This window comes from Acinonyx jubatus, chromosome B2 (assembly GCF_027475565.1).
Source record: "Acinonyx jubatus isolate Ajub_Pintada_27869175 chromosome B2, VMU_Ajub_asm_v1.0, whole genome shotgun sequence".
Taxonomy (NCBI): domain Eukaryota; kingdom Metazoa; phylum Chordata; class Mammalia; order Carnivora; family Felidae; genus Acinonyx; species Acinonyx jubatus.
In genome coordinates this window covers 119,525,204-119,546,257 of record NC_069385.1, presented here as the reverse complement: position 1 = coordinate 119,546,257, position 21,054 = coordinate 119,525,204, and the positions used below count along the sequence as shown (strand labels likewise).

Here is a 21,054-nt window from a genome sequence, read left to right as displayed (position 1 = left end):
GCGGGAAGGAGGGGGAAGAGGGAGGGAAAGACAAGTGCAGACAAACAGAATGTGCTGCTTGCCCTCAGTTTTCAGATAGTAAAATGAAGAACCTTGACTGAAAGGTTACATTTGGGAGGCCAGAGTTCTGGCTCTAGGTTAGCTAACATAGTAGAGGATGTATATTCCTAGGCCCTCCCACCCATTGGCCTCTTCTTGCAAGATCCTACCTACTCTCATGACCTCTGTCAGCCTTCCCAGGTTTCCCCTAACACCATGCATTTTATATTGATCACATAGCCACCTCCTCCTCTATGAGCAATTAGAAGGTTGGGAATTTTTTTTATTACTCTTCTTAGCACATAGTATACGAACTTGTTTAAAATCAGTGATTGAATAAAAACAATGATTGAATTGGCTAGAGTAGTCAGATCCTTCCTGGGGTAGGTGAGACTTGCATAGAACTTGGGCCATTCCTGGTTCAGAGGATTCAAAGAATAGGTGGGGCATTCCAGGCAGGAGCTAGGACGTGGAAGCGAACCAGACTGGCAAGGAGGTGACCCTATTATGCCACCTGGCTGAGGTGGGACTTGCGTGTGGCCCCTAGACTTGTTTGGTTTTCCCACAATAGCTTCCAGAAAAGTGAATAAAACACAAAAGAGGGAGAAGATTGATTTATTTTTCAATGCTCAGCCCCTCTCTCCCAAAGGCAGAGCCCACTAAAGAAAACCTGAGGATCTAGAAACTGGGCAGACCCCAGGAAGTAAAAGCCAAAGTGCGTATGTCCAAGTTCAGACTTAGCAATAGACCATGATCAGACCTTACCAAGGTCACAACTCAAGGTTCATGTATGTCCTTAGGTCCCGCTCCCAGGCCCTGTCCTTCTCCTTCTGCTTTCTTTCCTCCCTGCGGCTCAGTGTGGTCACCCGAGGGGTCCTCTCCCTCCCAGCCACAGCCCGAGTATCCCGAGCCAGGAAGTGTGTGACTCGGGGTTGGGGCACTGATCTGTAGCCTAGTCCTTCTTGGTCCCTCTTGAGGACAGTGGGGATGGGGTTGGTGCGGCCCTCACCCCGGGGTCCCAGCCCCATTCCAGGCTCCCAGCCTCCCCTCAGCAGCAGCTTGAAGCCTGGGCTGGAGGTGGGCACCCCAAGGGGCAGGTTGGGGGACCTGAGATCGCGGGACAGTGACAGCAGGTGAGCAGTGGATGTACAATGGTTAGAGTCTTGGAAGTGGGCATCGCAGGTCTCACAGTACCGGGGGGAGGGTGATTGTGACCTGCAGAGAAAAAAGAGAGAGTTGAGGGCAGGGGAAGGGTTGAGGCCTTAGAGGGGGGTGGCAAGGTGGGAAGTCCTTCTAGTCTTTCTGTTAAAAAACAAACTGCCTTCCAATCCACTTAGCAATGAGGGACCCAGAAGGGAACAGCTAGGAGAAGAAATAGCAACCAGGCTTCACAAGCTCTTGGCAAAGCATAATTATTTATAAGGCACTTATTATACGGGAAGCATCATTCTAGTACTTTACATATATTGGTCCATTAAATCCTAACAACCCTACAACAAAAGTGATCTTATTGCCCCCATTTCTCAGATAAAGAAAATGAGGGACATAAAAATTAGATTAATTGCCCAAGCAAGTAGTCAGAATTTGGACCCAGGGAGATCATGTTCATTACTACTCTACTACACTGCCTTATCAGCCTACACTGGGGGATCGGGGAGAGAACCCTTCAGCTCTGTTCTGGACCCTCTGGTATAGAGGGGCTAGGAAAGACAACACACTGAAAGAGGCATGGGCTAAGGCTTCCCCTCACCGGTTCTCTGGACTCCTTGTCTCTCCATGGCTCTCTCTGACCATGCGGGCCACCTCAGGGAAGCCTGCTTCTTCAGCCAGCTGAGCAGCATCCTTGCCACCCAGCTCACAGACCCCTACCCAGGCAGCTCCACGGCCCAGGAGATAGCGCACAGCAGCTCCCTGGCCTGCTCGAGCAGCACACATCAAGGGGGTCCACCAGAAGGCATCCCGAGCATTGATGTTGCCCCCAGCTCCCCCTGCCTCACGGGGATCCAACAGCCTTCTTAGTTCTGCTAGGTCACCCTCTTGGGCTGCCCTCAGTATCCACTGGGTCATTTTGTCCTCCGCCTCAAGGGATCTCCTTTGTCCATGTCCTCCTGAGGTTCCTGCAGCAGCTTCCCTCATTATTCTTCTCTTTTTCCTCTTTCTCTTACTGGCAGGTTCAGGCTGAGATCTCTGGGATTCAGGGGCACTGCTTTCGTCGCCAATCAGGGCCTCATAGAACGCCCGGGCTGCAGCCCCATCCAGGGTGGGCTCCAGCTCTTCAGGCTGTGACTGCTGCTGTCCATCTTTCCAGAGGTCACTGGCACTGGTGGCCGGGGTGAAGGTGATGAGGGAGGGCCTGGACATGGCTCTTGGGTAAACTGGGAGGATGAGACTAGACAAAGGGAGGCTGAGACAAGCAAGCCAATCGCTTCGTGGCTCTGCATTGACCAGAGCCACCTCCGGAGACCTGCTGGGATGAGGAAAAATACCCTTAAAGTCAAAAAACCCTCTCACTCCCTAAGTGAGCCCACAACCTAGGACTCTGCAGGGCCTAAGGACCATAGGTCATGTGGAAAAACAGAACCCTACAATAACAGCCCATGCCCCTTACTAAAGGTTAATTTAACAAAGACTCAGTGAGAGTTGCCACCAACCCCATCCTCAACAACAATAAAAACAGCTTCTATCTAAAACTATTTGACCACCAGTTAAGACATACCATTAAGGAAACAATCAGCCTGGCCCTTTAAATCTTCCTTGATCCTATGGTCGGGGTATTCTTCCCAAACAAGAACAGACTTTAACACTTCTACGGAAGCAAGAAGCTGATTTAAGGGAGAAGCTCCAGTCTTGGTAGTCTCCGCACGGCAAATAGCACTACTTTAAGCAAAGGAGCTGACGATCAAATAGCCACACGACCCCTAACACGCATGCGGGACTGGAAAAAAACAACAAAACAACACAAAACATTACTTGAGGACGCAGGCCTGTGCTAAGCGCCAGGTTCAGCTTCCCCACCCTGGGACCTTTTCCAGAGCATCCGCTCAAAATGCCACGTGCTTAAGTAGCGCGAGGACAGTCTGTCGGTTGGGGTCCTACTTTTACATAACGCCCCCACAATGCCTCTTGCCTCCCTGAACGTGGCCCCCCTCTCCGAGCTCATTTTTTGGAACTGGGAAACCACTCTCTGAGTTAAGAAAGGCTCTGAGTTGGCGGAAGGAAACCTGTGGAATGCACAGAAGCTGTGAAATGAAATAACATCACCCTGCCCCTCACCATTATTCTGACCAGGGTTCGAAGGTCATACTTAGTGCCCGCAGCATAAGGCCCCTTTCAAGCCCTAAGAGGAAATGGAGAAGTGCAAGGGGACGAGCAACAGAATGGCTGGCGCCACCTCAGGTTAGAGCACGGGGCCGTCCCGGTTCTCACATCGCTCACCTCAGCCGAGCCCACCCTACCGACGTCCCTCAGCAGGGAGCCCGGCCTCACCTCCCGCCCGAGGAGACCAGACCCCGGGGTGAAACACAAAGTTCCCCCCCCCCCCCCTCACCGCGAAGCCTCCAGTGGCGGGCCTAACTCGGGCGAGGGGCTCGAAGGCAATAAGGACCGGCCGGTTAGCCGGGGATGAGGTCAGTCCCCTGAGTAGGAGGGGAGCGCCTGGGACACAACCCCGCTGCGTGAGGGGAGCTGCAGGAAACCAACAAGCCAGCCAGCCTCGTTCACTTCCCCGCCCCCTCACGGCCCCTCAGTCGCGGGATCCTACGACTATATTTCCCAGACTCCCCGGCCCAGAACGGGTACTGGACTTCCGCTTCCGGTGGCACCCCGCTGCGCTCGCCCCCGAGCGTCTGGCTCAGGGGCCTCGCGACACAAGGGTCGTGCGTGGGTCATTCTGGGATTCGTAGTTCACCTCTCCCTCGCTTCGCCAGTTTCTTTTTACCGGGGACTCCATCTCCCGGCGTTCGCTGCGGCGCCCGACCCTTGGCGCTTGCGCGTTGCCCTCTCCCCACCCTCCCCGATTTCCACTCCCCCCACCCCACTTCGCCTGCCGCGGTTGGGTCCGCGGCCTGCGTTGTAGCCGTCGCGGTTTCTTGGAAGCGGCAACTCCCCTCCCCCACCCTGGTCCCGGTCCCCGTCCAGCCGGTGAGTCTGAGGTAGTCGCCGCGCCTAGCCCCCTGCCCTTAGGCGCGGCACATGGGGTCTCCGCGCCTTGATGTGGGGGTGGGGAAGGAAGTGACCCGGTCCGGAACCGGGGGAGAGAGGGATGGCCTGAGGGGCGGAGGTGGCATGTGGGGACTCCTGTGAAAGGGACTTCACGGCCACCCCCAGGCCATGAGAGAAAAAGGGTCCCAGCTCTTGCACGGAAAGGATAAACTTCGGGACCCTTGGGAAAGGCGCCAGGGACATTCAGAGACCGTCGGGGTAGGGAGCTCGAGCCTGGGGCTCTGCTGGAGTTGACAGGAAGGGAGAGTGGGCTGGTCTTCTGGAGCGATAGGGATGTGGGTAGGACTGGTGGGTCAAGACCTGTCGGTTTCTTGAAAGCGGTGGGACTCCAAAGAATCTCTGATCTCAGAGAAAAGGGGCTGAGATGTGAATAAGAGGGGCCGGAGAGAGGTGCTCTAGAGTCTGGGATCCTTTAAGAAAAGGTTGCCCCAAATTCTTCCATGGTTAGAGATCTAAGTGTGGGAGGAGGGAGGATACCAGAGGCAAGGTGGGAGAGCTTGGACTTAACTTACACTCTCTTTTTTCCCAGCTGACGTGAAGATGAGCAGCTCAGAGGAGGTGTCCTGGATTTCCTGGTTCTGTGGGCTCCGTGGCAATGAATTCTTCTGTGAAGTGAGTTCTCAGTCTCCCAGCTGTCTCTACACAAAGTTTGGCATTATATTTCCCCACATATTTAGCTTCCACACGCTTCTCTTACAAGTTTCCATAGAAACTTTTCCTGTCAAGGAAGAGTCCCGTCAGTAACTCCCCTCACTAATTTGTGAAGTGGCAAGACTTCCCAGGTCCCAAACCTGCTACCCTCTGTAACATGGGACAAGTCAACCCTTTTATTGTTATTAAAGTTATTATTAGACTGGTACTGGGAGTGCTTCCCGTTGGAGTCTATTAGAATTAAAATGTCACATGTGAAAATGCTTTGTAATGTGGAAAGTTGTCTACTAATAATATAAAGGATTGTAACTATCCACAGGACTGAAGCTGTTGAGTCTCCACTTTCCTTAGAGACCTAGCTGCTCTTAAGGAGAGGACAAAACTGGTTCCTAGGGGTGAGGGCAGGAGTGGGAACAGGGCTTTTGAAAGGAATGTCTCTTTAAGTAGGAGATTGTTGTAGCTGCTTATCTGTAGAAAAGAAAAGCCAAAGCTTTTATGGGAAGGCTATGTATCTGAACTGGGGAGAGAGACTCAAGTACTTCTGCTGAGCTGGGGTTGAGGAATAAGGGGAAACCAAAGCAGTTGTGTTAAGAATAAGGCACCAGTTAGAGCAACGTGCCCAAGTCAAAGCTGAGGATTCTGCTGTGGGTTTCATCTTGACTTCCACATCCTGACAGGTGGATGAAGACTATATCCAGGACAAATTCAACCTCACTGGACTCAATGAGCAAGTGCCTCACTATCGACAAGCTCTAGACATGATCTTGGACCTGGAGCCTGGTGAGGCACCCTCAGTGTTGTTTAGTGTGTATATGTTCGTGGTTTTGTTTTTTGTTTTTTGTTTTTTTCATGTTCCTGTTTATCTGCTTCTTGGATTTCCATATTTCCTTTTAGTTCTCTGTCTTTATCCAAAGTCCCCTACTTCATTTTGGTCTCCCATCTGACTCTTGCCCAGTTTTGTGACTTACACCTCCTGTTCCCACACTCTGGTCCTGTAACTTGGCTCTGTCTCCTAATGCTAGTTTCTCCTTGGGTCACCTTTCCTGCTTTTTTTTTTTTTTTTTTTTTTTTGCCTTTCACCTTTCAGTTTCATCTTCTGCATTGACATCTTTGCATTTATGTGTTGAGGAGGGGTTGGGAGGGAGAGAGAGCAGAGGCTGAAGAGATGTGGAAAGAAGGCAGAGCTGCCTTGGGTTGGTGGAAGGGTCAGAGGCCCAGGTTTCTGGGTCAAATGCTCAGGTGATGGGTGACTTAAAGATGGGTGCGGGGCACACTGAGTAGCTGGCAATCCCTGGCAGTGGGTGGGGCATCTAAGAAAGCTGTAAGACAAGTGGTTGCAATTGGCCGGGGCTATGTTTCAGATGAAGAGCTGGAAGACAACCCCAACCAGAGCGACCTGATTGAGCAGGCAGCCGAGATGCTTTATGGATTGATCCACGCCCGCTATATCCTCACCAACCGTGGCATTGCCCAGATGGTGAGGCCTCTCTGCTCCCACTTGACTCCTCTGAGGCAATAAGGGAAACAGAGGTTCCTGCAGCACGGGAGTCAAATGTTTCAACCTTGTCAAGGAATGTAGCGGAGAAGAGGGGAAGAACCCCACAACCTGGCCTTGGGAATTAAATCCTAATTGGGGTTTGTGCTGACTGAGGTGTTTTTGGGGAGGGAGACATGACCTTGGACAGGGAGTTGTTGCAGTCTGCCTTTTCCTTAGGGAACAAACAGCGAATGGCTCTGATGGTCTGTACCCTGCCTAACTGGAGGAAAGGAAGCAGAGGAGTATGAGGGCCTGTCTGGGCCTGCTTAGAAGGGGTCTCTGGACAGAGGCAGGAGTTGGGGACAGAGTGACGTGGCTTGGGCTGAGGAGGGGATTGCCTCTTCTCTTTGTACCTACCTACCAACCCCTTTCATTTTATTCACCTCAGTTGGAAAAGTACCAGCAAGGAGACTTTGGCTACTGTCCCCGTGTGTACTGTGAGAATCAGCCAATGCTTCCCATCGGTGAGTGTTAGAGAAGGGTAAGGAGGCCACATCAAATGGCAGGTCCTCTGGGAAGGAGTTGGGGTTCAGCAAGTCGGGGCCTCTGTGTGGGAGGGAGGTTGGGCAGGGTTGGGGATGCCCGGCCTGCTGAGTCTGGCTGTCTCCCAGGCCTTTCGGACATCCCAGGTGAGGCCATGGTGAAGCTCTACTGCCCCAAGTGCATGGACGTGTACACACCCAAGTCATCGAGGCACCATCACACGGACGGCGCCTACTTCGGCACCGGTTTCCCTCACATGCTCTTCATGGTGCACCCTGAGTACCGGCCCAAACGGCCCGCCAACCAGTTTGTGCCCAGGTGGGGAGCAGGGCTAGAGTCACCATGGGTCAAAGGAAAGGTTCGGGATTCCCCAGAGAGAAGGGAGGACAGGGCATGGTCCTTTCTTGAGGTTTGCTTCTCCCACAAGAAGTGACCTTGGGGAAGGTATTTGATTGCCTGTGCCTCAGTTCCCTTATCCATGAAACAGGGGTGATGACAGTACCTGCCTGACGGAGTGTATTTAAATATACCTGACAGAGTATATTTAAATAGTGAGTTGCTTTGAATAACATTTGGCACTGGAAGTACCATTTAAACGATAACTTTTTGCCATCATCTCGGGCGCTCAGCCTTTTGCCAGGAGAAAGTGTGGTTTATCTTCCTGGAACATCATGTGTACTGAGAAGAACAGTTTGGTGTTCTGTTGAAACAAGTGCATACAGAAGCAAGCAGTCACATTCCTGTATGTGTGTGTATGTTTACGTATATCCTAGAATAAGAGTTTTAATGGCTATTCAAGGTATATTTCCCAGTATTCTGGAGGGAAGATGTTTGGGAACCACTGTCCTTAAGCACTTAGCAGACCCATGGAGAAGCTGGGGTGGGGAGGGGGAAATGCAGGCCACTGGCAGGGCCAGAGTGGGGCTCACCCTACTGCCTCTGATCTGTGCCCTGGCCCAGGCTCTACGGTTTCAAGATCCATCCAATGGCCTACCAGCTGCAGCTCCAAGCCGCCAGCAACTTCAAGAGCCCAGTCAAGACGATTCGCTGATTCCCCACCCAACCTGTCCCTCTGCCTTTAACACCTCTATTCCTTTGCTGCCACCCTTTCAGGAACCCTCTATGGTTTTTAGTTTAAATTAAAGGAGTCATTATTGTGGTGGGAATATGAAATAAAGTGGAAGAAAAGGCCATGAGCTGGTCTGCTGGTGCTTGGGGATGGGGGATGGGAGGGTAGTGCTGTGCTTGATCCCAGGGGCCCTCATGGCCCAGCCCACCCTCAAGTTGAAAACCAGCACAGATTTGTGCCCAGTGGATTTGGGTGATGTTTTTAGCAGTAGAGCAGAACTAGCAGTGGATGCGGAGATGTGCAATGTCACATGGAAAAGACCTAGGGGAAAATCCACTTTCAAAGACTGGAGACATAATTTGTTCTTTTTTGGCCACCTATGGCTGTACATTTATACTGTAAGGAGTATAATCAACAACAAAATATTTCGGTTTTGATTTTACAGGGAAAGTGGTCCTGAAATAAATAGAACGGTAAGGGGTGGAAAGAGGGACAAGGTCCAGAGTTGCTGCTGGGTGGTGTCTGTGCGCCCCCTGCTGGGGGAGCTGACACGCTCATCTCAGGAGAGGGACCCTGGGCGCCTGGCCCAAGTGTTTCCCAGCATGGTAGGGACTCGCTGTATGTGTGGGGAGGACAGCAGGTGGTACCAGAGACAGACACTGGTCCATGGACCCTTGAGGTGTGGGAATAGATTTTTTCAGGGCATGAGAGAGACAGATAGACAACTGGATAAAGGCCCAGGTGTTGTTCTTGTGTAGGCCACTGTTCCCACGTCCAGGAACCTGACCTTGTGGGTGAGGACATGTCGTCCCTCCAGCCAAGTTAATAACTTCCTCCCCCAGCCAAGGAATATAGCTCTACGTCTACAGCAGCTCCTGCTCAAACTATCAAAATCACCCTGCAAGGAACATGGTCACAGGAAGGTGGGATTTCAGGATACCCCTCAGGGACTGCTCTTCTCAGAATTCCATCATGAAGTTCCATGTACTTGTAGGTGTGCTGGTCATGGTGGGCTTCACAGTGGGAAAGGGTAAGTGGGGCCCAGGGGCAAGGAGGGAGGGGTGACTGAGTCCAGGAAGGGCGGAGGTTCACAGGCTCCCTGCAAGGCAGAGAACTTGGAATGAGCCAACATTCCCATCCTTCCTGTTTTCTGCTTCCCCAGCTCCTGTTTCTGAAGTCCGGACCGGTCACCTCTGCCTCTTAGAAGACCCTTCTACAGGGTGCATTTCCGGCTCAGAGAAGTGCACCATCAGTAGCTCGTCGCCATGCATGGTGATAACCATCTATTATGGTGAGTCAAGTCCCAGGAGGGAGCTGCTGGTGGGATAGCCCGTGGCTTGGTCTCCTCTCCTCTCATAGATGAGGGCTGCTTAGGGCCTGGGGTGCAAGAAGAAGACAGGAGGATCCTGAAAAGAGGAGTCTGGGGTTCTCGGGGGTCAGCTAAGCCAATTTTTCTGGCCCATTCTGAAGGAGTCTGGGCTAGAAGTCAGGTCTGGGTGAGGGATGGGGAGAGTCTAGGGTGAGGATACCAGGTTTGGGGACCATGGGAGGCAGCAGGGGTATTAGCTGTTCCCTCTTCTCCAGATACCAAGATACGTTTCTTCATCCGAGGCTGTGGACAGTACAATTCTTACCGCTGCCAGGAAAAACGCAATACCTACTTCTCGGAGTACTGGTACCAGGCCCAGTGCTGCCAGTACGATTACTGCAACTCCTGGTCCAGCCCCCAGCTCCAGAGCTCCCTGCCTGATCCCCCTGCTGGGACCTTGGCCCTGCCCCTGTCGGAGTTCCAAATCCAGTGGTTCTACAAGGCTCTGAACTTCTCACTGCCCCTACCCACCTTCCGTGCTGGGAAGGAGCCTGAAGGCCTCGACCCCCTGGCCACCCTGCCCCTGAACCTGAGCTTGTCCATCGCTGACCTGCGCCACGTATACTTGTCTCTCAACAGCTCAGGACTTTTGGTTCTTCCCTGGGCTGGGCCCTGATGCCTTATCCTTCTTGGATTTTACTCTTCCAGCATCTCTCTCCTAACACCCCAGCACCTAATGCTGCCCTCCTAGAACACCCACATTCTCTGGTCTGTGATTTTCCAGGCCTCCCTTCTCTGTGCTTCCAGCATCTGTATGGCTTAGGTTTCATTTCCTTCCCAGAAACCGCTGTGGTACTGCACCAGTACTCTTCTTTCTCCTAGAAAATACCAAGTTCACTTTCTGCCCAGGTTGACCTAGGGAAGGCACAGTGGTTTCCTCGTGCCTTTCTCATCTTCCAAGTCCATCAGCCCCCTCATCTTTCCAATCCCCTGTCAGTCCGGCCACCTGCTATCTCCATTCAGGTCTGGTTGTAGATTGCAGCCCATGCCTATCTTAAGACCCAGACTGAAGTTGTAGCAAGAAGAATGAAGCATAGACATCTGTGCAGATTTCCTGACTAGGCACTCTGGTGTCCCTACTTCATTGCCTCCACCTCTACTCCTGCCCTGGTTTCCTGCTTCTCTCCTTTTGCCACCGTCTCTGGCCTCCTCAGCCCCACTTCACATCACTGAGTCCTGACACCCACTTCCATGGGTTCTAGGGGAGAGGAGAGGCGAGGGTCGGCCCTGCTCTGCACTATATTTCCCGTTTACTCTCCAGAACCTCCACAATAAATGGACTGGGCTAAGTCTGTGTCACACTGTTGATGGGGTCAGGCTCAGGTGTGGACAAGTGTAGACCTGTTAAAGTTAATTGGGCATGGGGAGCAAACAGTTTACAGCCTGGCCCACTCCACTTGGCCTTTGTGGCTTTCTCATGACCTGCCCCCAAAGGGCTTGTATCCATCCACCTTCTGATTAGCTAGGACTTCTCCCAGCCTTTAACTTACTCCACAGGGGCACCTGTCTGGCTCAGTCAGTAGAGCGTGTGACTCAATCTTGGGGTTATAAGTTTGGACTCCACATTGGGTGTAGAGATTACTTAAAATCTTTAACAAAACAAAACCAAAAAACTTTGCCCTACAAAACCTAGAGAATTAAACCCTGGTTACATTGGCTTTTCCATCTAACAGAGGAGGAAAAACTCACCTTTAAACCAGAAAAACTCAGGAGCAAACCAAAGGGTCCAGGCCTGTATCTGAGAGTCCCCTGGTGCTGAGGAACCTGGGTTCTTGCCTGTTCTTTCAGGATCCTGGCACCCAGGACCACCTCTTTAGGGAGCTAGGTTTGGGGGTTGGGGATGTTCACAACTTATACAGGTGAGGCTGCAGTTTAGGTCTTTGATTTTAATGTTTTATTTTTGGAAAACTACAAGCCTACAGAAAACAGTAGTGAATATTCGTAACTTTTTTCATACATGCAGTTAAACACACTGTTCTGGGTGTGGTGTTATTGAGTACAGCCAGGTGCCCACCCTTCTGAATCTCACAACCCAGTGCTGGGGTTGTGAAACCTTTTTCTAAAAAGCAGTGTGCACTTTGTGGTTGGGGGACCCAATTCCAGCTCCTCTGCCACTTGGGTAAGTTGGTTTCTGTCTCACTTTGGTCACCTGTCAAGGAGGGATAGTACTTCCTAGGATTGAGAGAATGCATGTTTGTGTGCACAGGTGAAAATTAAAGCCTCAAAAATAGACACATGGGACAAAGGTACCTACAGATTGTAGCATTTATGTATGTATGTATGTATGTATTACTACTACTTAAAAAAAATGTTTGTTTATACTGGCGCCTGGATGACTCAGTTGGTTAAACATCCGACTCTTGGTTTCAGCCCAGGTCATGATCTCACAGTTCGTGAGATTGAGCCCCACGTCGGCTCTGCTGACAGCATAGAGCCTGCTTGGGATTCTCTGTGTCTCTCTCTGCCCCTCCCCCACTCATTCTCTCCCCTGACCTCTCAAATCCATAAACTTAAAAAATAAAATAAAACTTTTATTCATTTTGAGAGAGAGAGAATCCCAAGCAGGCTCTGTGCTGGCAGCACAGAGCCCAATGGCAGGGCTCAAACTCACACCACGAGATCATGACCTGAGCCAAAACCAAGAGTCAGACACTTAACCAACTGAGCCACCTAGGTGCCCCACTACTTTTTAAAGGAATCTCTATCCCCAATGTGGGGCTTGACTCACTACCCCGAGTTCAAGAGTCACATGCTCTACCAACTGAGCCAGCCAGACACCCCTGGCCTATTTTTAAGCCTCTGCCAAAACATACCAAAGCTTACACATACCATAATGTGGGTTTTTCTAAACTTCACACCCAGATTACCAGTCCTCAAGTCACTATAAAGGCCTATATCAGCACCCAAAGCAACCTTCATGCACCCTCCCAGGCACTTCTAACTTGGGTAGCCGCTGTCCTGAGTTGTAGCTGCTTAGAGGAATTTTGTCTGTGTGCTTGGTACAAAGGGCATCATGCAGCATATACTCTTACACATTTTGCACATATGTTAGCAGAGATCACTGGCCCTTTAAATAGCCTATGCTCTGGCAGGAAACCCCAATATTAATTGGTAGGTAAGAGAGCAGTGTGTGTGGGGGGGAGGTGTACAAAAATAAGTACAAACCTTCAGTGTGCCCCCCTGTCTGGGCCCACTTTCCCCCCATCATCTCTGACTTCAGTGTAGAAGTCTAGGTTTATACAGCTCTAGCAAGTCAAACTAGACGATGGTCTCAGAGGCTGAGGAACCCAAGACCCAAGATTCGGCAGTAACTTCCCACATGGTCCTTGAAGAGGGAAGCTGAGCCTGGGTTCCGGCCAGGGCTCCACTAGATCTAGCGGCTCTTCCACAGGGTGCTTCCCCCCACCCTCTCCCTGGGCCTGGTCCCAGGCCTCATAGCTCCACTCCCGCCAGCGCTCACCTCCCACACCGTGGACCTCCCCCAACCCAGGCCCCACATAGCACTGCCAAGGGTGCCCACTGCCCTTTTGCCCTTCGCCACAGAAAGGCTTCCAGTTCTTCACCTTTTGTGCCTAGAGCTGAATCCAAGACATGGAGGTCGGGCAGAAGCAGAGTTCAACAGAGCTGGGAGCCCCGAGGTGGGGCAGTCAGGTGGGACCTCAGCTTTCCTCAGCCTCCACAACTACCAGAAGAGAGAGACGAGCTCTACAGTTTGTACACCAATTTATTTGCGAGGAACACCTGGGGACTTGAGGCTAGAGAGGCCCATGGTGGGAGAAGGGGCAAAGCAAGGCCAAGAAGCAGCTGAGAGATGGGAGGAGAGAAGAGTAAAGCCATCAAACCGGGAGGACTTGAAGGGAAAACTCAGAATTCTGGAGAGGGGACCTGGGGGAGGGGCTGAGTGGGAAGAGGGGTGTTGGGTGTCAACTAGGAGGCCAATAGGGCCGGTAAAAGGGACTAGAAGTTGTTCTGGCTCTGCCACCCAGATGGAAATCAGGAAGATGGATGGCAACTAGCAGGGTTTTATTCTAAAAGTCTCTGCGGAAGTTCTAAGGAATATAGAACACTCTGTTCTGAGGGTTATTGCAGACTCCAGGAAGCAGCATCGAGAAAATATCCAGAAGCCAAACACTGGAGAAGAGCGGGTATACGAACAATCACTCATCTGCTCCTTGCGGCAGCAGTCACTCACCATGATGTCAGAACCACTGCCTGGGGAAGGATGGCAGCAACCAGTGATACAGACATCTCAGGTCCCAGGCACAATCCCAGACTCTTCCATCCCCTCCCTCCACATGGACTTACCATCACTGATTCCACACCCTTCCCTGACCGCCCCCCCCCCCCCCAAATGCCAAGATTCCTGGAACTGGACAGGGGCAGGAATGCCAGGGAGTCACCAGCTATGGATCCCGTGGAAGGTTGGTGGGAAAGAGCCATTCAAAATAAAGTGATGCGGGGCACCTGGGTGGCTCAGTTGGTTAAGCATCCGACTTTGGCTCAGGCCATGGTCTCACAGTTCGTGAGTTCAAGCCCCGCATCTGGCGCTGTGCTGACAGCTCAGAGCCTGGAGCCTGCTTCAGATTCTGTATCTCCCTCTCTCTGCCCCTCTCCCACTTGTGCTCTCTCTGTCTCTCTCTCTCAAAAATAAATAAATATTAAAATTTTTTTAAAAATACAGTGATGGTTGGAGGGGGCTGAGTTGGGTCTTGCTGGGGGAGAACCAGCACTTCAGCTGGGACCATATAAAAAAAAGTCGGGAGATGTATTGGAGGTCAGATTGCAAAGAAAAGGTGTTTGTCATTATTTTATGGAACAAAAGAGAAGATGGTATCTCTTGCTATTATATATATATTAGAGGGGGAAAAAATGTGTTCACAGGGACATTCATTCCTGCCCTGCTTGAGAGAGGAAAAAATTAGAAGCAACCTACAGATCCGTCAATAATGGGATTGTCAAACTCTGCTATGCCCGTGCCATGGAGAACCATGCAGCAGGTCAGAAGAACAGGGAAGCTGTTTACAAACTGATATGGAAACTTAAAATTCCCATGACTGTTCATTTTAAAAAACCAAGTACAGTGTGCCAGGGTGGCTGAGTCAGTTGAGCATCTGACGCTTGATTTTGGCTCAGATCGTGATCCTGGGGTCATGGGATTGAGGCCCACGTTGGTCTCTGTGCTGAGCGTGGGGCCTACTTAGGATTCTCTCTCTCTGTCTCTCTCTCTCTCTCTCTCCCTCTCTCTCTCCACCCCCCCCCCCCCGTCTTCCTCCTTCACTCCCTCTGTCTCTACCTCTTTCTCTCAAAAATAAATAAATAGATGATGATAGATAGATAGATAGATAGAGGCACCTGGGTGGCTCAGTCAGTTAATCATCTGACTTCAGCTCCGGCCATGATCTCGTGGTTTGTGAGTTCAAGCCCTGCATTGGGCTCTGTGCTGACAGCTCAGAGCCTGGAACCTGCTTCAGATTCTCTCTCTCTCTGTCTCTCTCTCCGCCCCCCCTCTAAATAAACATTTTTAAAAGTTTTTAATTAATAAAAATGTATAAAAAGCAAGTGCACACCAGTGTTTACAGTGGTATGCTACTGTTTATGGAGGAAAGAAAAAGAGGTGAAACAACATATTTGCATAGAGTGAGATGTTCACAAAAGATCACAGAAAGGATATCAAGAATGTGGAAAGATGTGGGGCATCTGGCTCGCTCAGTAGAGCATGTGACTCTTGATCTCAGAGTTGTAAGTTCGAGCCCCACGTTTGGTGTACTTAAAAATGAAAAAAAGTCTTTAGGAAAAAAAAGAGACTAGGAAGATTAGTTTTGTGTTGTTTGTGCATGAGAGCTGGGTGGCTTGTGCCAGGAGTGGGAGGGAGACTTCTCTTTGATGCGGTTGAGTACTCTGATATTGAACCAAAAGTATAATAAAAGGACTTGAAGGCAAGTTTATGCAGTGTTGTTAAGAGCACCATCTCTGGAATCACCACAAATTGTGGTTCAGCTTCTAGGAGAGTTGGGCAAGATTTTGACCTTTCTGGGCGTCTGTTTCCTCATCAGTAAAATGGGGATAACAATAATAAAAAACCTGTCTGAGAGGGTGGTAAGTGCTTAGAACAGTGCTGGCACATAATGTGTTCTGTGTTTGTTAAAAAGAGCGGAGGAGGGGCCCCCAGCTGCTCAGTCAGTAGAGCATAGGACTCCTTGATCTAGGGGTTGTGAGTTCAAGCCCCATGTTGGGCATTGAGCCCACTAAAAAAAGCAGGGGTGGAGGGCGGGGAGTGAGGGATCGTGTGGAAGAGCAGGCATGAGAAACAGGGACTGCAGTTTCAGGAAGTTGAAACTGAGGTGGAGCTGTCCAGAGGGCAATTTCACACGACAATTTGGCCTAACATTCACATTCATAAGGAAGCAGAGCAAATCCTCTGGGGAGAGTGAAGTGGGAAGACAGCTAATGCCTAAATTTTGGTGAACGTGAACCATTAGGGGTCTCCCTGAACTGAGAGAAGGCAGCCTGAGGAGAAGCCAGGGGATCTAGTGATCACAAGCCTCCCCCACAAGGCCGGGTGCTGTAAGAAACACATACGCCATGGGGCGCCTGGGTGGCTCAGTCGGTTGGGCGTCTGACTTCAGCTCAGGTCATGATCTCACGGTCTGTGAGTTCGAGCCCCGCGTCAGGCTCTGTGCGGACAGCTCAGAGCCTGGAACCTGCTCCGGATTTTGTGTCTCCGTCTCTCTCTGCCCCTCTCCTGCCCTGCTCTGTCTCTCTGTCTCAAAAATAAATAAAAACATTAAAAAAAGAAATGTGGACACCAGCCAGCCCCATGAGGGAACAGGAGGGGTGGAAGTGGAGACAGAATGGCTCTGAAGGTGAGGAAGGAGAGAGCATGACGAGCACTATCTAGGTAGGGGTTGTAGGAACCAGACTGTGGGGTACAGCTGAGAGATGCAGCTCAAGAATGGGTCGGGCCAAGGACAAGCAGCTCACTGTTCTTTATGAGCAGAGTCATGCAGCTGCTGCCAGGAGGGGCAAGGCAGATGTCAGATCCCAGAAGGCATCCCAACTCCTTGGTCTCCAAGAGGCATCGATAGCAGCGCAGATATTTGGAGAACTGAGCTGGATGAGGGGGTTCCGGATTGACAGGATCAAAATTACCTAGAACACAGAGCAACACTGACTCCAACCCCACCTAATTTCCAGGCTGGTCAAGCCCATTCTTCCCTCCCCAGCTTCCCGTCTCAGAAAACCATGAAATCACCCGTTCTTTAAAACCATCTGGCTTAATCCTCTATCACAGGCTTTCGTCAGTTTTAAAACCTCCATTCTCTGCTCTTATACCTCCTGAAATAAGGAAATCATTAAGGAATTCATTTACTCATTCAACATGTATTTTGAGGTACTACCATGTGCCCAGCACTCGGCAAGCTCCTAAGTTCAAAGACTAAGCAGAGGCAGTTAATTCCAGCCTGGGCAGTTCTGTGAGGACAGTTCTTCTTCTGGGACTTGGTTTCACAGTCTCCCCACCCCTATGGACCCCCTTTTGAATATGCGTTCTTAATCTGTAATGTTCAGTGAAAACAAGAGTGCATCACCACAGGACAAGAGGAATCTATGCTTTGTGTGGACAGGAGACTTCGAGTGGCCCCCCATCACATTATTTGTTTGGTGGTCTAATCACTGGAAAGACCCATATTAAACTTTGTCCACCAAAGCCTTCCCCACCTACGTGTATATATGCTCCCTCTTCCTCTTGTTCCAGGCCCAGATCACATGTCAGTGAGTCCCCAGACCCAGCAGAACACTTAGTGGGAGGCAGATACTGAACAAACACTTTGAATCCTGTTTCTATATAGACGGTGTTTTGCAGCCATGTTGAGGAGGTTATCAGGCTAGATTCAGCCTTGTTCTACTGGGTGGATCCCGGTTCTGTTATCTAGCATGTTCTCGGAATCCTCCCTATTCTGTACTGCCCCAGATTTAAATGGAGTCCTTTCAGTATCTGCATTTAGGTCACTGCTATTGAGACAGCCCTGGGGTAATAACTAGAGATACCCCTCAGAGTGAACAGCAGTCCATTACCAGTCCCTAGGCATTATCTCACCAAGTCCATCCATCCCATCTTTCCCTCTGCTTGGTTTTACCTGAGCATCCTGGGCAGATGTGCCCAGACACCTGGTATCTGTGGGTCTCTCTATCCAGCAGACCAGGAGACCCTTCTGACCCCTTAGAGCCACTTACCAAACACCAAGCTCCTCATGACCAGCACTATTAAAAGGACCATGTACAGGGCTTGGGAGGTGCTATGAAGGCCCATGGGCTCCATACTCCGGCTAACTGCAGGGCCTGCTGCCTACTAGCCTCCAGCTGGGGCTTATATTGGTGAAAGAGAAGTTGGCCAAGAGCAAAGAGAGAGGCAACACCCATTTGGGGTGGAAATCAGTCCCAGAACAGCCAGAGAAACAGAGTGTCCTCACCCACGGCCACTCTAAGACCTAACATCCTGGCTTGGGGACAGGACCCAGACAAAAGGGGAATGAGAGGGAAACTTTTTTTTTTCATATTTATTCTACAGAAGTTTACTGAATCACTGTATCAGGTGTTGGGGATACAACATTACACAAAATCCCTGCCCCCACAGAGCTGTCTAGTGGGGGAGACAACAAACAATGATGGGGGGATGGAGGGGGAAGGATGAGTACTTCCCGGGAGCACCTGGGCAGTTCTGAGCACTGACCAAAGGAGCAACAAGATCAGAGTTCTGTTTGTAAAAGATTGCCGAGGCCGGGAAACCAGTTAGGAAGCTATTCCTGAGTCCCGTCACAAGATGGCGGCCTGGTCTGGCAGAAGAGAGGCAAGGAAAAGACGAATGAATCTGACATTTATTTAGAAGGAAGACTGGACAGATTTGCAGTTAGACTGAATATGGAAAGAGGAAAAGTGGGGGATAGGCTTGCCCAAGGAGGTGATTGGTGGTACCATTTTTCAAGATGGGAACAACGTGGAACTGTCAGAAATCTAGAAGCGAGGACACCTGAGTCCCGACTGACCTATTTAGCCCAGTGGCCCCTGTGGGTTCCAGGTAACTAGCCAGCACCTTTCCTTACGCCCCCTTTTACCCCACCCCGCCTAAGCTCCGCTGCAGGTCAGTAACTCTGATCTCCGGCGCCCACAAGGCTCCGGCACCGGGCTCTCGTTCTCCGGGCCTGACTGCACTTCAGGGCTCCCAGGAGGAAGCGGGGGCGGCCCTCTGGCCACGCTCAGTTCTCTGCCGGGGGTTGGGGGGGGGGCGTGGCTGGCTGGCAATGAAACCTGGGAAAACATGCCTGGCGTCAGACCTAGCCTTCCGCCCCTAACAGACGCCCAGAGCACCACGCGGCTCCCCCGGAAGGAGGCGCTGTGGCACCACCAACCCACCCGGCCGGAGGCTAACGCCGCAACCAAAGAGCAGAGGTGGGCGTCCCAGGAGCCCCGCCCACGTCCTTTGCTGGAGGCCGCCTTTACTGGAGGGTTCGCCCGCTGAGCTCCTTCAAGCGACCAGCTCAGCACGCACCTCGCCAGGTCAGGGTCTCTGAGAGACTCAGGGTTTTCCCTTTAAGGGTCGGGGGTGCTGTAGGAAGAGCTTGGCGTACAGGAGCGAACCACCTGCTCCAGTTTCTGGTCTGGAGGTTTGGGGTGCGGCCCTGAGGGAGGGCTCCCTGCTTACAGTCCCAGACCATCCGAGAATCATGTGGCCTCGGGGCGCTGATGGGGAAGATGGGAAGAAATGGACTCAGATTTGAGCCAAGAAAGACGGACAGGAAAGAAAGAATACGAAAGGAAAACGCACGCCACTGCGTGCCCAAGAGCCTTGGGATAAATGAAATCAGACAATTGTATTATTGAAAAGTCGGAGTAATGAAGATTTGGGGAGGAGCGCCTGGCACCTGCATAAATGTCTGCTGAATGAACGACAGAGTGGTAGACAGAATCAGAGAGCGGAGGCTCCTCTTGAAGCGAACGGGGCAGAAAGGAGTTAGAAAGGAATTTCACAGCGTCCTCTGAACCCGGCCTGCGGATAGCCAGAGGGAAGATAGGGGCGGTTATTTCGAGGCTGGGTTCGGTGCGAGCTAGGAGAGTGGTTCCACGGAAGGGGCGTGGCCTCAGGGCCATTAATCCAGTCCCAGTTTCATTTTGCTACTCCTCAGTCTAAACGGCTGGGCGCGGCCAGAGCGCCTGCTGAGCCTGGTGAGTTCGTTGCCGCGGTGATGGGCTTGGTGGAGGCTTTCCAGGGGTGAAGAGGCGGGGCGCTGCTGTAGTCGCCATGGTGATAGCAGCCGAGGACAGTTTCTGCGCGGAGTGCCTTGGGGACGCGGGATACCAGTGGGGGTAAGCAGCCGAGTGACGAAACAAAGGAGGTGGGGCCTGAGGAGAGAATGCTACAGTCAGGGCTATGGGCGGGGCAAACAAGGGGGCGGGGAGCCAAGTTCTGTTCGCGGAGCAGCTAGACCAGGCAGTCTGGAGTGGAACTAGAGAGCAGCGATCTTTAACCCGCATATAAATGAATGAAAGAAAAAAAAAAAAAAAAAAAAGACTTGGTTCCTGAGGGAGTTGGGATGGCTTGTTGGATGGATGAATGAACGGATAAGTACCTGGCCCTCACTCACTTGTGACAGCTGGGAGGGAAACACCTGACCCTCTCGGGGGAGTCGAACAAATCCTCAGCCCAATCACCAAGCCCTGAGCCTACTCCCGCAACTCACACTGAAAGCAGCGCAGGGCGAGCCCGGGCCCAGCCCAGGGCCCACCTCTCCTTCCCAGGTTTCCTGCCCAGGTGTTAACCCTTCTTTGTCCCAGCCTCCATCCTCTCTCCCCGTGTACCCAGCTCCTCGGGGGCGCCTGGACGTCCAGACCTTGCCTGGTGCCCAGTAAGGCAAGGTCCAGAGTTCCAGCAGATGTGGGGTCTGCATCTCGGCTGTTCTTCTCCTGGGACTGTTGGAACCCTGCTATATAGGGTGAGGAGTGGACAGGGAGCTGGTCCAACCGGGGGCAGGGGGTGGTGTGTGGTGGTGGTTCTAAAAACAAAGAGCTGATGTGAGCTTTATCACGTGGGGAGTAATCTAAGGAGGTAGACTGAGGCCCCTGGGGTTCGGTGGTCCAGAATTCAAATGTTAAGCCTCCCCTGTCCCCAACCACTTCAGTTATCTGAGGGCTCTTCATGGCATCCACTGTTCTTTATGCAGGAAGAAGGGGAAGGGGGAGGTGATGGTAGAGGTCAGTCAACAGAGTCCCTAGTGGCCTTGGCCAGGAAGGGGGAGTCCTTTGTCTCCAGGGTGTGGGAGGTGGGGCTAAGTGCCCCCTATTTGCATTCAAGGAGGTTGTTACCTTAACTGAACAGACTTGTTTTCCAGGAGGCTAACTGTCCTGGTGTATCCTGGAAGGTGAGGTTCAGAACCATCCAGCTGGACCTACAGCTTCATGCTCCACACTCCCCAACCTGTTTGCCCCCTGGGATGGGACAGAGGAACAGAGTGCCAGTATCAACTCTCCAGTGTTTGCTAAAGGTGGAGCATTCTGGAGCTGTGGCCACCTCTTCTCTTTTGACCCCAATTATCAGGTATATCACCTGACAAGTCTCAGATCACCCTTCCAGTGGAGACTCAGTATGCCCCCACTGAAGGAGCTGGTGAGCTGGTGAGGGCAGACAGCCTCTGC

General features: G+C 51.7%; 4 protein-coding genes across 10 annotated transcripts; 2 read left to right on the top strand and 2 right to left on the bottom strand.

The window, feature by feature from the left end:
* Nucleotides 1-638: 638 nt before the first annotated feature.
* Nucleotides 639-3,852, bottom strand: GPANK1 (G-patch domain and ankyrin repeats 1). 6 transcript variants are annotated; one of them, XM_027058121.2, is made up of 4 exons: nt 3,706-3,852; nt 2,756-2,974; nt 1,790-2,506; nt 639-1,254 (listed from the first exon to the last, which is right to left on the bottom strand). In XM_027058121.2, the coding sequence occupies exons 3-4, from the start codon at nt 2,398-2,400 to the stop codon at nt 810-812; spliced, it is 1,056 nt and encodes a 351-aa protein (XP_026913922.1). In that variant the 5' UTR covers nt 2,401-2,506; nt 2,756-2,974; nt 3,706-3,852; the 3' UTR covers nt 639-809. The 6 variants fall into 6 exon arrangements, with proteins under 6 accessions (XP_026913922.1, XP_014937640.1, XP_026913921.1 ...); XM_015082154.3 differs by having other exon boundaries at nt 3,526-3,831; XM_027058120.2 differs by having other exon boundaries at nt 3,587-3,831.
* A 172-nt stretch (nt 3,853-4,024) lies between these two features.
* On the top strand, nt 4,025-8,124 carry CSNK2B (casein kinase 2 beta). 2 transcript variants are annotated; one of them, XM_015082158.3, is made up of 7 exons: nt 4,025-4,179; nt 4,790-4,872; nt 5,589-5,691; nt 6,273-6,388; nt 6,837-6,912; nt 7,060-7,249; nt 7,892-8,124. In XM_015082158.3, exons 2-7 carry the CDS (start codon nt 4,801-4,803, stop codon nt 7,980-7,982), a joined length of 648 nt encoding a protein of 215 aa, XP_014937644.1. In that variant the 5' UTR covers nt 4,025-4,179; nt 4,790-4,800; the 3' UTR covers nt 7,983-8,124. The 2 variants fall into 2 exon arrangements, with proteins under 2 accessions (XP_014937644.1, XP_053079034.1); XM_053223059.1 differs by lacking the exon at nt 4,025-4,179 and adding an exon at nt 4,342-4,458.
* A 138-nt stretch (nt 8,125-8,262) lies between these two features.
* Nucleotides 8,263-10,123, top strand: LY6G5B (lymphocyte antigen 6 family member G5B). The gene is made up of 3 exons (XM_015082157.3): nt 8,263-9,030; nt 9,163-9,291; nt 9,585-10,123. The coding sequence occupies exons 1-3, from the start codon at nt 8,910-8,912 to the stop codon at nt 9,983-9,985; spliced, it is 651 nt and encodes a 216-aa protein (XP_014937643.1). The 5' UTR covers nt 8,263-8,909; the 3' UTR covers nt 9,986-10,123.
* Nucleotides 10,124-12,758: 2,635 nt separating this feature from the next.
* On the bottom strand, nt 12,759-17,862 carry LY6G5C (lymphocyte antigen 6 family member G5C). Its single transcript, XM_053223401.1, is given in 5 exon segments — nt 12,759-13,459; nt 13,462-13,581; nt 16,351-16,518; nt 17,602-17,713; nt 17,842-17,862. Coding segments are annotated over 5 exon segments (462 nt in total). The 3' UTR covers nt 12,759-13,418.
* Nucleotides 17,863-21,054: the final 3,192 nt, after the last annotated feature.